Raw genomic sequence first — 16096 nt, 5'->3', positions numbered from 1 at the left:
AATAAGATCGGCCAAGGAGAGGAGGAAGCAAGTGACGATTGTGTGCGGTGTGTGGTGATGTGTTGCCGAATTCCTTCCATGTCCACATGCCATGGGGAGGTCTTCGCCCAAGCGATGGCTTTATAAAGGGGCCCTCAACGTTACATGCGTCACTTACACATATCCGCACTAAATTTAGACAAATTAAAAATGTGGGATCTCAGGCTAGGTTTATATTGCAGGTCAAATGGATGCTCTGCTCTATATATGACGAGTATTCCAACCCTGGCTTTGTTTCGTAACAGTCATTCGGAGTTCACAAGGCTTAGGCATGGAAAATAAACCGGAGCTCCTTCGATGCCTCCTTTTGTCAGATTTCCTCCGGGTCTTGTACGAGCAGCGCTTGGTGAGGCCCCACCACACGTGATACGTGATGGGAAGTCGAAGGTGGTTGCATCTTTGGGCAATCCGTTCCCCGCCATAGAAATCTCGAGATTTTTTTTTCTCTCTCCCATTGTAAGCCCACTGAGCACAGTGACCACTTTGACGATGAAACATAACGACAACAACAAAATGGGTTGCGTATATTGGGCTGCCGAGGTAGATGAGGCGAGTGTCGATCGTTCGCAGCCCAAGCTTTTTCACCTGGCTCTCATTCGCACGTCGCACAGCGCGCTGCAAAATCCAACCGCATTGTTGCCCCCTCGTGTGCTTTGTTGCCTCTCCCAATCCCCCCCCATCCCCCCATCCCCACTTGTTTAGGTGAGCAGGAAGGACAGGCTGAAAGAAAGGAGTAACGTGTGAACTTGCCGCATGGTGGGAGAGGCTGGCGGTGCCCAGTCTCACGGAGCCCTCGAGGCGCAACTGAGGTGACGGCGGTGATGGTGGCAACGGTGGCGGCTGCGGCAGTTGGAGCGCGCAAGCTGCATCCGAGACCCGGGCTCGGCGATGGGAGGAGCGAGGGAGCGAGTGGGGGAGGGGGACTGGGGATTGGAGCGGGGCGGTGAGGAGTGGCTGTGGTGCTTCGACGGCAGAAGTCGCCCCACGGTGCGTGCGCGAGTGTCGACGTGAGGGGTCCCATCCACCGCTGGCGCCTGCGGGGCAGGGGGGGGGTGCGCCGGGTTGCTGTCAAGAGCTGTGCCGGAGAATGCCCACAAACTTTGACGAGCGGCTGGCCCTTTTTGTCTGGTACACAAAGCGTATGTGCAGTCGTGCATGCATGCACGTATATTCACTCGCACACGTATATTCACCCGCACGTACATGAGCACACGCGCGCTACCAGTGTACGCGGTGCTTGCGTACGCACTCGACATGCGGACATGCACACAAACCTTTGATTACTTGAAGTGAAGTTATAAACGGTGCAACTTACTTGGGATTAGCTTTATTCTGGCTTATTAGTTTTTGCGTTGTTGGTCGGCGGTTACGACGCAGATGTACTTGGTCGCGTGGGGCCGTGTCGAACAACGTTCGTCCCACTTCGTTTTCACTCGTGCTCTGATGCGATGGATCGAGTCACGGGGGGTTGTCGTGGTAATCTGAAAGCTAAAAAGTGAACGTGGCAAGTCTCTCGTCTGAGTTGCTTCACGTGTATTTTCTCATTTTTAATTTCTCAAAAATTCTTTATACATTTTTCTCTCAAGTCCTGAGCAGGCACTTTGCCATGCCCTTCTATATTCTTTTCCATGTTCAAGTGATCTCCTTGAGCTGGGTCATCCAGGAAAGAAGGGCAGGCAGGGTGGTGGTGTCTGCCGTTAGGCCTTCTTCCCCGAGTTGCTGCTGCATTAATGGTCACAGATATGGGCTGTGACTGACCCGGTTATTAGCAACTATGTTGCAAATTTAAATCGACAGTTTTCACTTCCATATCGGAGTGTTTCACAACGTCGACCTATGCCCAGGAATGTTGTACCGCTTCATCTTCGCTTTAGGTTAATATTATTAAACATGACAAACACAGATACTCAACATAACATTGTTTTAGTATTGCCTACCTACATTGGACACTTTCATACACACATACATGCGTTGCATATTACACGAATTATTAATTAATGCGGGTCCACGCTTGTTCGAAGTGGTCGACTTCAGGAAGCGTGTCCCACGTCACTTCACTGGTCAGCAGTTTAAAATATTCAAGTGAAAATATTTCCCAAGGTGAATCTCAAGTCAAACGGTGATACTACCCCGCATTCATGTTGCTGAGCCAAATTTGTGTTTTTATTCGTCCGCATTACTCGCAAATAGTTTTTTGTGGCATTTCAGAATCTTTTAAAATGTCGTTCTATGATATCAACTGAGCTGCAGTTGGCTGGACGACGTCAAAATTCATCATGGGAATGAGAACACAATGCAAGGCTGAATGTTTTGAGTTTTGACGGCATAGGTGTTAATAAGAATTCCAGAGTAATCCGTCTTGATAAGGGTAAATATCACTCCCCTTCATGATTGGTGAACAAGACCCGAAGCAGGCACCAGTTCCTGGATCTCTCCCTGGGGTCGTGTGAGCGCTCGGGACCGAGCAGCCAAACCAGGGGGGGGGGGGGGAGGCCCACGGTGTTGGGGGTGGGGGGTCTCGCGCCTTCCAATGCTCGCGCTGATTGCAATCGGCAGTCGCGTTTGCAACTTGTTTTTCACGGAACAAATCGACAAAAGTTGCGGCATTTAAACACACGGTGTTTGTGCCCGATTTGAAGATGGCGGCAATTTTTTTTATTTTGGGAAAGTTGCATCTGTTGAAACTTGAGGCTTATACACCACTGCCCTCTGTGCAGGTCTAAACTTTGTCAAGAAATCATCCTTTCACTGGTCCACCATTGTTGGTTGCTTATCTAATGACCCGTGATTTTATTGTTGCCACGTAATTCTACTGACAACCGTTAGTATTGAATAATTGAAAAAGGCAAAGTGTAATTGTTTATTTTCTACCTGAAAAAATAAAAAGTAAAAAAAATTGTCATGTTACTGCAAGGAACGTTGTTTTTGTTTATGCAATATATATAAATTGTAATGGTATGCCTTAACTGTATGTGTGTGTGTGTGTATATGTTGCATATCAAAAAGTGTGTGCGTCTTGCGCTGCTGAACACTGGTTTCTCCACAAGCATGATTCGTCCCTCGACGACATTGGGTAAATTTCACGATGACACGATCGGGGATGGCTCTGCTGCTCTGCGCTCTGTCCACAGCGCTCACATACCGGACTCTGACTTGGCCTCCGTACTGTGCATGAGTTGTGGAGTACTCGAGAATGACGTTCTCCTCAGCAACGACTTCATTACCGAACGTAGTTTCTCGGTTATGGTCTCGTGTGTGTACAGAGCGCCGCCTTTCGGTTTGTGTGGATGGCATTTTCTGGGGGGTTATTTAAGTTTTTTTTATTATGTTTGCGCTCTCCCCCCTTTTGCGTGCTGGGGCCCAGCGGCCCCGACAGTAGACGCAGGGATTTCAGTGGCTCACGTGTTAAAGCAAATCACCCTTTGAGGGGCGTCCGCGTTCCCACTGTTGGGTTTTTTTCATCGTTGTGCTTTTCAAGTCTGCGTTTCCATCGAACCATGTCGGTAAACGTGCGTGCGCGGTTTGCTCGTGCAGCCTCGACAAGATCAAAGCGCCCGTAGGCTTGTTGCAGTATTACCGCTGTTCACAACCCCCGTCCCATGCTTGTGTAATAACTAGGTCTTACAACGTAACGCTGTTTCCGTGCAGCACTTGGGCTCACTTCACCGCATGTGTCACACTTCAATTTGGCTTATCGCACGCACGAGCGTTTCGTCGTCGCTTTTCCGTGCACGCGCGAAGGTATTCGTCGCCACGGTTTGTGTCGCGGTAACTGCCGCGCGTAAAAGGAGGCTCTTGTCCACGTCTCTTGAGTTCACCTCCGTCCCTTCCTGACAGTCGACTACACCACTTATATGATAGAGGCTCTTTGTTGATATTATATTAAGTATAATATTAAAATCTATTGGCACCCTATTCATTTTAATTTACTATTTCATATTACCAGGTAAAGGCCCACTGAGCTGTCCCTTTTTCAGATGTGACCTGGCGATCACAAATGTATAGCCGAACAAAGTGGCTTGTCATCATGACGTGGAAAGTTACAGCAGCCAAACACTCTAAACGCGTGATGATGTTGATTCGAAATGTGGAGGGAAAAACCATGGGGAGAGACGCGCAGACTCCAAATATACAACAGGCGTCAGGGTCGGGATTGAACCCTCGACCTCCTGCATACCAGGCGAGGTAGTTAAATCGTTTGCGCAATTTACTCCGCTAAGGAACTACACATGCAACTTTTTATATATATGCTTCGAACAATGACATTGGCGTTCACGTGGCAAAGTTGACATGGCGTTAAGCCGTCGGTGCGTGTGAAATGGACCCAGTGGTGTAGGCATCAGACTTTTTTTAAGGTTTCAACTTTCCTCTAAAAACAGAATTGTATGGTGCCCCCCCCAATTCTAGTGAACAGCTGCTGATTCGACTTCGCCGATTTGCCACTTTGATAGCGAAGTCTTTTACGCTTCAATAAACACCCCTGTGTTATTGAGACGGCACAAGAAGAAAAAGCCTACGTTGTGCAGAAACGCCTGAACGGCTTCGGTGGTTAGGTTGATATCGTCACGGAACACCGCAGTTCCTCTTGTTCACGTGATGAGGAATCTCACCGCGTGTGTAGGAGCACTTGCCTAATTAATATCCAATACGCCTTTACTGTAATTAACTTCATTTTAGGGGAAACTCCGTGTGTTGTGAACCTGTGTGTTTTCTATGTGCACGAGAAGGCCGCATGCGAACTCGGCAACAATAACATCATCTTCAGTGTGCCTGGGATTTTATGACCCTCGTTGACAGCAGTGTGTGTATAGTAAGCATTAAACATGTACACACATACAGGTTGTGGGGCTTCAGCATCAATAGGTCGCAGACCCCTAAATGATGACACAATGCAAGTGCGGGACGGTGGCACAGTCAAGTATATATGCATGAGTGTGTTAGATACGTATACATTGTACAAGGTGGATGGTGAAATGTTTAAGACATCGTCCGTCCTGGTCCATTTCCCTGCGTTAGTTTCCATCGCTATCGCAATACTGTAGTCGCGTTAGCGCGCGTTTATTTCGATGCCCTATTCTAGAAACGTTTTAGCAACCGCCGTGTCCACAATTAGACCAAGACAAAAAGAGATGCCCTCTTCAGTAAGGAAAGTCGATGGGTTTTTTCTCAAGCAGTATTCCGTGTGTGCGCAAGAGGGGAAGCGAGAGGAGTAAATTGATATGAATACATTCCTTCGTTTGGTGCCAGGTTTTTATATTAATTCCGGTAAGGCCTCCTCCCTACCAGGCTCTGGATAGGAGGGCTGCTATTACTGAGTCACGCTCCTCGCCCTCTGGGCTGCTGTGGGTCTCTCGAGCTGGACGAGTGACATCCTCCGACGTGTTGCGAACTGCAGCAGGGCTTTGTGGCGTGCCCAATTTACCTGCTATTGGATGCAATGTCCACATAGGATCCTTAATTAATGTAGGGGGTGACAACCACTGAGCAGACGCGGTCTCGAGGTCGGGCGGTCCTGCGAAGGTTGCCGGTGTAAAGCAGCAAATCTGTTGCTTGGCGCGACAGGTTGACATTCAGGGTGTTGTGCACTGCAAATTCTATTGTCAAGTTGCAAAATCGCAATTTATTTGTTCCCTTGAGCCAGAGCCGGTGCGTATATTGTCCGGCAAGAACAGAAATGTTGATTATTTCCAAATCGATGTTGGATTCCGGGAGGCCTCGCAAAGCCATGCACAATTGGAACGCCGTGCTTGCAAATTATCACAACAGACGCGCGGGGCGTTGTTGTGGTCCGCAGGTTCGGGCTCAGGTCCCACCTCCCAAATTATGCGCACAAGTTCCCAAACATCCGTTGTTGGGTAAATTGGGCCCGAGGTGGCATCACCACGGGTCCCATAGCCCCCCCGCTGGGCGCTTTGCTGAACGAGCCCGGCGTATCGTCTTGGGAAGGGAAGCAGCAGTGGCGTAAATTGAAAGTGCATGGGGGAAATGTCACAATTATGGAGCGTTCTGAAATTCGTACGGGCAATTGAATGCACCTGCAGGGAATGGAAACTGTATTCTTTCCTGGCCGCTAGCTATAATTATAAATATTATTTGGGTATTTCGATAAAGCCACGTAGATAGAAAAAAAATATAATAATTGTATCACGACGTTTTGATTGCAACACAAGCAATCGTCTTCAGGTGAAAAAAGAGCTTTTTTCATCTGAAGACCCAAAGGAATATGAATTCCTGCAGTCACGAAAGCTTTAAGTCAATATATGATACACTTCGTGCACAGGTGCGTATACAGAAAACAGTAGATTGGTCAGGAACAGGCTGCGTATTGTTTGCTGCGATTACTCATCAAGCTTCAAATCAAGATTGATTACTCTGTTCTATATCAGAGCTCAATCCCCTCCCCCCACGCAGCTTTCATGCTGACGATGTTGATGCCTCGATGTTGGTCTTGGTCTGTTGATGTAAACGTGTTTGGGCACCGGTTACACTGCGGGGGAAACGTGACGGAGTTGAAAAGTCAATTACAACGAACTGCACACGTGGTGCTCAACATAGAATCTTGACAGCCTAGAGACTGCGGGTTCTAAAGACGACAAGTATGAGAGACGACCTGTTATATACTGTATGTTGAACTTCTTTCGCGCCGTACGTAGTCAACCGTGCTAATCTGAGGTGCCGGGAGGGTGGGGGAAGGACATAAATTTAAACACAAAAACACCGCGAGACCTACAACTCTTTCAAAGAGGTGTCCGATGTGATTGCTCCACAGCGGTTGAGCTTGCTGCTGTGCATGTGGGTCGTACACACAAACACACTGGGTGAGCACGCACGCTACCCCACGTGGCCCCTGTGGTGTGGCGGCAGTGGCTGCGGCGTTGCCGATTTGCGAATCTCCTAGAGGGGGGCGATCCGAATTGGTTGGCTTGTGCTTGGCTGTTAATGTGGCAGATGTGAAATGCAAAGCTGTTCGCAGGAATGATGTTTTTTTGTATTTGACAAAAGTCGCGGGCTTAAATTGGTAAATGAATAAACAGGTTTGCCGTAATCACTTCTACGTGATCGATTCTATATATTGTACAGTTGAGTGAATTCTGCATGTTAAATTAGAAAATAAAGATATCTTTTTCTATTTACAATCTTGCTACTGAGCATTATTAAACTGACGGTTGCACTCCACTCATTACAGATTCGGTAATGGTGAAACGCTTGAAGCTGGACCTAAAGAGTGACCAACGTAGAAGAAATACTTGCACAGAGAAGAAGACAACCTGATGATGCAGGCAGTGATGAGGAAGCTGGCACTATTTGGACAAAGGAAGGATGGACAACAGGAAAATTAAAAGTGTGTGATCATGAAAAATCGAAGAAACCAGAAAGAGAGGAAGATGACCGAAGCCGTTCAGGCGTTTCTGCACAACGTAGGCTTTTTCTTCTTGTGCCGTCTCTAACACAGGGGTGTTTATTGAAGTGTAAAATACTTCGCTATTAAAGTAGCAAATCAGCGAAGTCGAATCGGCAGCTGTTCACTAGAATTGGGGGGGGGGGGGGGGGCATACAATTCTGGTTTTAGAGGAAAGTTGAAACTGCGGTGGACGAGCAGTACACACGCCGGTGAGCATCAACACGGTGTCGGCAGGGCGGAGGAATTTGGGCAAGGGTCATGGAAGACCCCATCTGGAAGCCCCTGGAACCAGCTAGTGGGTTTGAGAAGGGAGGCGCGGCCAGAGCGGAGCCAGGTGGCGCCGGGGAGCATAAAAGCAGCTGAGAGCGGGAGCTCGTGGCTGCTGGTTCTGGGAGTGGACTCGTCTTATCGTCTTCGCTGCCTTCGTCGCCGCCGTCTTCGCCAGATATTGCGCGGCTGGATAGTTGTTGGCTGTCTCGGTCGGCGCCATCGGTGTTATTAAGGCTAGACTAGGGAGTGTGCGAGGGCGAACCTGTGAACTTGAAGGCGTTAATAAAGGTGCTCGTGAAAAACCTCGTCTCCCACTCCGCTGACACTATTAATGTATGAAAAATAATAGGTTTCACCCTTTCTGGTCTGACACTGGTGAGACTAGGCCATTAAGAAGGCTCTGTCTGGCGTAGGCCAATTAGCTTCAAAAACAACGCATATATCTCATAAGAGCATAATTGCTTGCATGTTCACCACAAGTACTGTGGTTAATGCAGACTTGATGCCTTGCAGGTTTCTATTTGGTGTTTGAACATCTTCACACCTCCTGTTTTATTGCCAAAAAGGGTAAACAATTTTCAGAGAATGGCTTCACGACGACATAAGACTGGTGCCAGAAATGTGGCCACTACTTGAGCACATTGGCACAGGACACGAAAGTGGAAACAAATGACGAAACGTGCAGTGGACAACTCACGGGGCTATCTGCCCATGCATCGCGATGATGAAATTCTTTGGAAATGTATACACATTATATAAGACTACAATACTCACCGTGGAACCTCGCGAGAATGGAACGATGGCCGGTAGGTACAGGCTCAAGACAGAGCAGCACCCCGAAGGAGGGAAACTCTCCCGAGAAGAACGCCGTGGCGACAAAGCGACGACACCCGGCTCGGCGTGCAGGAACTCGCTAGGTGATCACGCCACGAGAGCGTGCCACGTGGCAACTGCTCGGGGATTCTGAAGCATCCATTCAATTCTAATGGATTCTAAAGCGTAAGGTACTTTAATTAACCACTCCTCACTTTTTTGGAGGGTTTTTAAAATAACTTTGCAATAGTTTTTACTTTTTTGTTACATGTTTTCCTTTTGTTTTTGGAAAAATGTTTCCATTGGGATGCCAACCCCTGTCTGATAACAGACCAGCTTGCCTCTGGAGTTGAGTCCAAATTGAATGCGTGTCTGGATCACCGACTGGCTGGCATTCCCTGACGCAGGCTGGTTTGAGCAGGTAAGACGCATTCAGCCATGGGGAAGATGCGAGGCTAAAAATATATCCACCGGGCACAGCTGGTTTGGTTGGAGCGGCCTGCAGGGTAAGTCTGATGTTGTTCATTTTGTGGCTGTCTTTTCTAGGCACGGGTCTCAACTCAGGCTGGTACCTTTTTTCACATCTGTTGACATCCTGGAATGTTGGTCTAATTTTTGCTTCTGATGGCAGGGAACCTTTAATCCAGCAGCTTTAAAGAGTATGCGGACTTTTACAAAGCTAATACTACAGTTGATCATCGGTTATCCGGTGCACGATTATCCGGCTTCCAACATTATCCGGCGGTCCCAGGCTGATCCGGCAAAACCAATCCAAAGGCTGTAACCAGTCCACTGATCGGCACCATGTGCACGACAAAAAAGTAGCTACGCTTGATTTCACTGTTAAATAAATAAATACAGTACATTATACACTACGTACAACTTAAACAATGAGAATACTGCATGTATATACATCGCCCCATGCAGTCTTCGAGATTTGAGTGGTAAGCACGGTACAGTAAATACAATAACTTTAAGTAGGATATTTGTATATTTATGCCAATTTCACATATTAAACAAATTAAAAACACAAGCATATAACAACACCTAAAAAACATGTCATGCAAGAATGTGCAAATATACTTATTAATATTGATAATTAGAGATTATCCAGCGTTTTAAAAGATCCGGTGCCCCCTCACCCCCCCTCCGAAGTTGACGGATAATCGATGATCGACTGTACATACAATACACCTGGCGGGGGGAAAGGGAATCCTGTAGGTGGCAGGACAGAAAGTAGGCCGCTAACTTCTCAATGTGGAGTTCGGGTGCTTTGGTTTATCCGAATGCCACGGACGAGTTTAAGATGCAGTGTTATTGGGCGTAAACGTATAAAAGTGCATCACCACAAACATAGGAATACATATTTATATATATACTTGTACATACGTTTAACCCCTTATGTATAAACCGAATGCTCATAATACACAAAGGTCGAACATATTTTGCACGTCTTATGTCTGTTACAGGGTGTTTCTTCACGATGGCAGTCGCGTATCTGCCTTGTTAGAACATCAATTTCTCTGGAAACCTTCTGCAATACCGTATTTTACGACTTTTATTTTTTTTCTGCTGCTGAGACAAGACTGACATTTCTTCCTCAGGGAAGAATGAATTCGAGCGTGGGATGTCCAATTCACTTGCGACGCCGTCACTCATTTCGTCAATTAAGGGAGCGAGTGGCCGTGGTGGTTAGGAATCGCCTATCACAGTCAACGTGGCTCCTTGTGAATCATGAAAAATAAAACACTTGGCATTCCAAAAGGCACATTTACAGAGTTATCGACAGTTTTCCCTCAAGACATTTCAGTTAGCTGATACCACAGAATCTGTTTTTTCTATCCTTGGAAGTGACACATTTACATTTTCAAATGTATCCTTTTTAAAAGTAATCGCCAGACATGAGACGGGGGGGGGGGGGGGGGGGCGCTCTCTGCGAGCGGAGGGGTGATGTCAATGTCCCGCTTCTTGCTTCCCATCCGCTTCAGCTGCGGCGGCCGCCGCTTGCTGCTGCTTCCGCAGTTTCAAAGGAATCCCCCTTATCTGGAAGTCTTCCTTCTCCTGCAGGTACTCGCGCTTGCACATGTCGTAGAACTCCGGGTCCGTATAGCTGAGGGCAAGGACACACACAAACACGTGCGCGCGCGTTGACACGACAATAACACGATAACACCTTCCTACGCGCGTCCATTTGATACAGTTATTGACTTAGCCACTAGTTATTGCTGTTGTACAATAGATTTATTGCATAACTTTACATTTGTATATTTTCGCCTAGATACATCCCATCTCTGGTTTCAGTGTTACATACGCGAGCTAATGCCTATATCTATGTAGTTCCTGCATCGCCGAGTTGAGCTAGGATCCCAGAGCATCATCATTAGAAATATCTTAGCTCATCGTGTGAAAGAAAACATGAATATAAAAAATGAGTGACGATTCCGAAAGGTTTCGTGACGTAACAATGCCACGCATTACTCAATGTCACCGTGTCGGGGGAAATAAAATCGAAACGTCGAGCGGTGCAGAGCAGGTACGGTGGGACCTACTAACGGGTGAGACTGACTGGCCGGTGGGACTTACTAACTGGTGAGACGTACTAATCGGTGAAACCTACTAAACCAGTGGGACTTACTAGCCAGGGGGACTTACTATCCAGTGAGACACGTCTTCAGCGCGGCGTTCTCCTTGCGGCACTTGAACACCATGAACACGCTGCTGGACTTGCAGCACTCGCTGAAAGCTGCCGCACACACACACAGCAATCCACACACATTCACAGCAACGCACACACCAACGCACACAGATACACAGCAACGCACACATACAGAGCAATGTACACGCACACACAGCAACCGCACACACACAGCAACCGCACACACACACACAGCAACACTAATGGGCTGCTCTACATACGGTTGGCTACATATGGTGCAAATGAAGTTCAACATACATCACACCTCCGATTAGCATAGTCGGCTACGTACGGTATGAAATGAGTTTAACATACAGGCATACACCGCACCTCCGATTAGCGCAGTAAGTTACGTACGGTGCAAAAGAAGGCCAACATTCGTACATACACGGTGAACACGTGTTGCATGGGTGTGAAACAGTCCAAGCGCAACGCGTAAACAAACCTCCAGCAGAGGTGTGTGTGTGCGTGTAACTAAGGAATTGAATGAGGCATGAATTCATTTTATTTTGCTTTCACAATACTTGAATCAAACCGCGCATTTACAAACTAACGTTTTTAAATGTGTATGTGTCATAGGGTCATGCTGCCCCTGCAGCCACTAGAGGCGCTACCATTCGCCATGTTAAGAGGAAGGGCGCCACTGTAGCTTGGAGATGTTAACGACCTCGCCTGGTATACAGGTCATGGGTTCGATCCCAACCCTGACGCCTGCTGTATATTTAGAGTTTTCTCTCTCTCTCAGCAATTGCGTAGATTTTTCTCCAGGTCCTCCAGTTTTTCTCTACAAATTGAGAGTCAACACCACGAGTTTAAAATATTTGGTTGCTATACATTTGCACGTGATAAACCACTTTGTTGAGCTATCATTTGTAACCAGGTCTCTTCTGAAAACGCGCTTATATAACTCAGTAATTTTTTTTTTATTGTTCAAGAGAGTTTTTAGCAGTTTCATCTGGTGACGCCACAGGCTCCTGCGTAGATTTTTCTCCAGGTCATCCAGTTTTTCCCTCCACATTTAGAATCAACATGCGTCTATAGTATTTGGCTACTGCAATGAATCTCCAGCATGTGATGGTCAAATCTGCAAAAGAGCTACATAGCTCAGTGGGGCCTTACCCTTGGTAAAAAAAATATGACGGTGGGGGGAGGAGGCGGGTGGGGCGTGGATTGTGTCGCCCCTAGTGGCTCTGACTGAATAAAGTGGACATGAACCTTAGACATAACGATGCCCAATGTGCCATTATACACGGGACTTGTATTGTAGGCAGAACCATAACGAGAATATCCTTCACAGTGCAAGCAGAATCTAAAAGAGACAACTTGGGATGAACGTGAATCGGTAACTATGATAAATGAAAATATGTGAAACTGCGGTACCATCCACGTGCTCGGAGCACAAGACCTGCCCCTTCTCCCGCATCTTCTTGGGAATGAGAACGTCCTTCTCCACGTGGCGCAGGGGCCGATCTGAAAGCCAAGGACGGGTGTTCAACACGGCCAGTAGCCGTCGGTCTGTGATCACACTGGTGCACAAAGCGCTGGGCAACAAATCAGCCAAGATACCTTGGCTGATCTCGTCTAGGAGTAATGAACCATCATCCTCGCAGCAGCAGCGGCGGCTTTTGGCTAGCCATTGAACAAAGAGGGTCACCGCATCGCGTGCTTTCAGTTGCGCTTCTGCGGCCGTCAGCAACATTCTCTCTTCCGAAATTAGGAAGCCACTGGAGCTATGCACTTTTAAATCATACAGACTGATACTTTAGAACTCCTTATTGTGTTTAGTTTATTGTCCTTCCTCTGCACCTCTGATTAGTAAGGTTGGTTACGTACGGTGCGAATGAAGTTCAGCATACACACATACATGACTTGAATAAGTGTGTACCGGAAGAGCTATATTACCCACTTTGACAGTGGTCACAAAAAAAGCTGGCATTGACAAAGAAAATGGAATAAAATCTGAAAATGCGCAGGGAAGCATGGGCGAAGCATGTGCTAAGAATTACACCGAGACTAAAAGAGGAACACATGAATCTCACACACACATGGTACTGATGCAAAGATGCTAAGTGTTTAGGTCAGTCCACTTTCTGGGCAGTAGCAACATGAAATTTGCCTGACACCACTAAAGGCGTACGTGTCATTACTAGCTCCAATAAGGATTGCTGTTGTGTGTGGTGTTGAGGACATCTACTGGGCCAGTGGTGAAAATTCCACGTTAATATGGCAGTGCCTGCATTATCAATAAGGTAGCAATCGCGTTTGACTAATTTCATGAAAAGGTGACACTGTACTCATTTTACCAACCCTTGAGGAAGAATGATGACCAAGATTATGGGGCTGAACTCAGATCCCATCAGGTACTAATCACTACACGTAAAGGCAGTATGGTCTCACTCAACAAAGACCCGCCGTGCAGCATTAACAAACTGTTGGAGCAAGTGCAGTTAGCGAGCACCTATAAGGCCTGAACGGGACACGAGGGGGTGGGTGGCCAACACCACGCCCGGCCGCCTTTGTCTCCCCAGTGGCGATGTTTACACATCGCACGAGGTACTCAATTGAGGCTGAGTCGAGCTAGGTGAGGCCCACACCAGATTTAGATAATCGTTACTGGTGCTAGCCGTGAGCACACACACAAGTGAAACTACAAAATGACATAACACGAAGCGTACACACAGGGTCCAATGTACACATGCAAACACACGTGTGAACACACGTGTAAACACACGTACATACGAAGTAGCAACATGTAAACACTGGCGTTGGCCGTGAGCGAGAATCGAACTCGGGATTTATAGTACAGCGCGCTAACCACTACACAGCCGCTCCCCACGGGCCAAATATAAACACAGGGTCGTATGTGCACACGTATATACATAGAGGGTCGTATGTACACACACACATGCGTGTACACACAGGGTTGTATGTAAACACACACGCGTGTACACACAGGGCCGTATGTACACACACACACGCGTGTACACACAGGGTTGTATGTAAACACACGCGTGTACACACAGGGCCGTATGTACACACATACACGCGTGTACACACAGGGTTGTATGTAAACACACACGCGTGTACACACAGGGCCGTATGTACACACATACACGCGTGTACACACAGGGTTGTATGTAAACACACGCGTGTACACACAGGGCCGTATGTACACACACACACGCGTGTACACACAGGGTTGTATGTAAACACACACGCGTGTACACACAGGGCCGTATGTACACACATACACGCGTGTACACACAGGGCCTTATGTACACACACACACGCGTGTACACACAGGGTTGTATGTAAACACACGCGTGTACACACAGGGCCGTATGTACACACATACACGCGTGTACACACAGGGCCGTATGTACTGTGTACACACACACAGACACACGTGGGCACTCATCACTTCCTCACAGGCAATGGCCCAGGTCAAGGGCGAAGCCGAACCTGCTACCGTCGCCACGATCCCCCCCCCCCTCTCAAACTCCTCCTCGGCCGAGACTCCAGCAGCCGCCGCCGCGTGCCAAGTCCCAGCCACAACAACCACAACAACAACCACCACCACAACAACAACCACCACAACAACCAGCAGCAGTGGAGAGAGCACGGCAGAGGCGCGCGGTCACTCACCACCACTGATGTCGGCCATGCTCGCTGCTGCTGCTGCTGCACGCGAGCGACTGTAGGAAGTGACGTCGGGCAGAAAGTGACGTCGGGCAGGAAGTGACGCGCGAGCTCGCGTGATGCGGGGCCTGCAGGTGAGGTGACCGTGGTTACCAGGTGATGGTTGAGTAACCATGGTTACCAGGTGATGGTTGAGTAACCGTGGTTACCAGGTGATGGTTGAGTAACCGTGGTTACCAGGTGATGGTTGAGGAATCGTGGTTACCAGATGATGGTTGAGTAACCGTGGTTACCAGGTGATGGTTGAGTAACCATGGTTACCAGGTGATGGTTGAGTAACCGTGGTTACCAGGTGATGGTTGAGGAATCGTGGTTACCAGGTGATGGTTGAGTAACCGTGGTTACCAGGTGATGGTTGAGTAACCGTGGTTACCAGGTGATGGTTGAATAACCGTGGTTACCAGGGATGGTTGAGTAACCGTGGTTACCAGTTAAAGGTTGAGTAACCGTGGTTACCAGGTGATGGTTAAGTAACCGTGGTTACCAGGTGATGGTTAAGTAACCGTGGTTACCAGGTGATGGTAGAGGCACCGTGGTTACCAGATAAAGGTTGAGTAACCTAGGTTACCAGGTGATTGTTAAATAACCGTGGTTACCATGTGATTGTTAAATAACCGTGGTTACAAGGTAAAGGTTGAGTAACCGTGGTTATCAGGTGATGGTTAAGTAACCGTGGTTACCAGGTGATGGTTAAGTAACCGTGGTTACCAGGTGAAGGCGAGGTCACCTTTGTTACCGGGTGAACGTTAAGTCACCATTATTGCCAGGTGAAGGTTAAATAATGGTTACCAGGTGAAGGCGAGGTAACCATGGTTATTAGGTGAAGGCGCGATAACCATAGCTACCATGTGGAAGTTAAGTAGCCATGGTTACCACACGAAGAGGAAATAACCAGTTACCAGACAGATATATGAGGGCGCGTATGTTCTCTTTGTCTACCGTGTTTTGTTACTCATGTTCTGCACAACGACGCGAGTGGTTGTTTTGTGCTCTGACATGGATCGTAAACGTTGGACATTGACAACGAAAGTGGAATCGCGTGCCTCTGGGATTGCTTAGAGCAGGCATGTCCAAAGTCCGGCCCGCGGGCCTAGATGGCCCGCGGTCAGATTTCATACGGCCCGCAGCTTCGGTCTTATAATGTGTTATTTATGGCTCGCTAGCTCCGTCAGAATAAA

At 47.8% G+C, this 16096-nt stretch overlaps 2 protein-coding genes across 2 annotated transcripts in view; one reads left to right on the top strand and one right to left on the bottom strand.

Moving 5' to 3' along the window:
- LOC133358413 (protein CASC3-like) overlaps window positions 1-7084 on the top strand; it is a 33134-nt gene extending 26050 nt beyond the window's left edge. The window contains exon 14 of the mRNA XM_061576736.1: window positions 742-7084. Coding sequence (XP_061432720.1) covers window positions 742-783 — 42 coding nt within the window. The 3' untranslated portion in view covers window positions 784-7084. The remainder of the gene's footprint in view (window positions 1-741) is intronic.
- Window positions 7085-9878: 2794 nt separating this feature from the next.
- On the bottom strand, window positions 9879-15019 carry LOC133358291 (COX assembly mitochondrial protein homolog). Its single transcript, XM_061576528.1, has 4 exons — window positions 14865-15019; window positions 12600-12689; window positions 11177-11267; window positions 9879-10634 (listed from the first exon to the last, which is right to left on the bottom strand). The coding sequence occupies exons 1-4, from the start codon at window positions 14881-14883 to the stop codon at window positions 10478-10480; spliced, it is 357 nt and encodes a 118-aa protein (XP_061432512.1). The 5' UTR covers window positions 14884-15019; the 3' UTR covers window positions 9879-10477.
- Between the last annotated feature and the right edge of the window lie 1077 nt (window positions 15020-16096).

The sequence above is a fragment of the Lethenteron reissneri genome, chromosome 61, assembly GCF_015708825.2.
Source record: "Lethenteron reissneri isolate LAM-NWPU_2019-01 chromosome 61, ASM1570882v1, whole genome shotgun sequence".
Lineage (NCBI taxonomy): Eukaryota > Metazoa > Chordata > Hyperoartia > Petromyzontiformes > Petromyzontidae > Lethenteron > Lethenteron reissneri.
Note: the sequence above shows the minus strand (reverse complement) of the source record. Positions and strands in the feature narration are given on the sequence as shown.

Coding starts and splice junctions, on each gene's coding strand:
- LOC133358291 (XM_061576528.1), bottom strand. Junction 11,268..12,599: donor GTGCTCCGAGCACGTGGATG/GTACCGCAGTTT, acceptor TGTGTGCGGCAG/CTTTCAGCGAGTGCTGCAAG. Junction 10,635..11,176: donor AAGACGTGTCTCACTGGATA/GTAAGTCCCCCT, acceptor CCTTGCCCTCAG/CTATACGGACCCGGAGTTCT.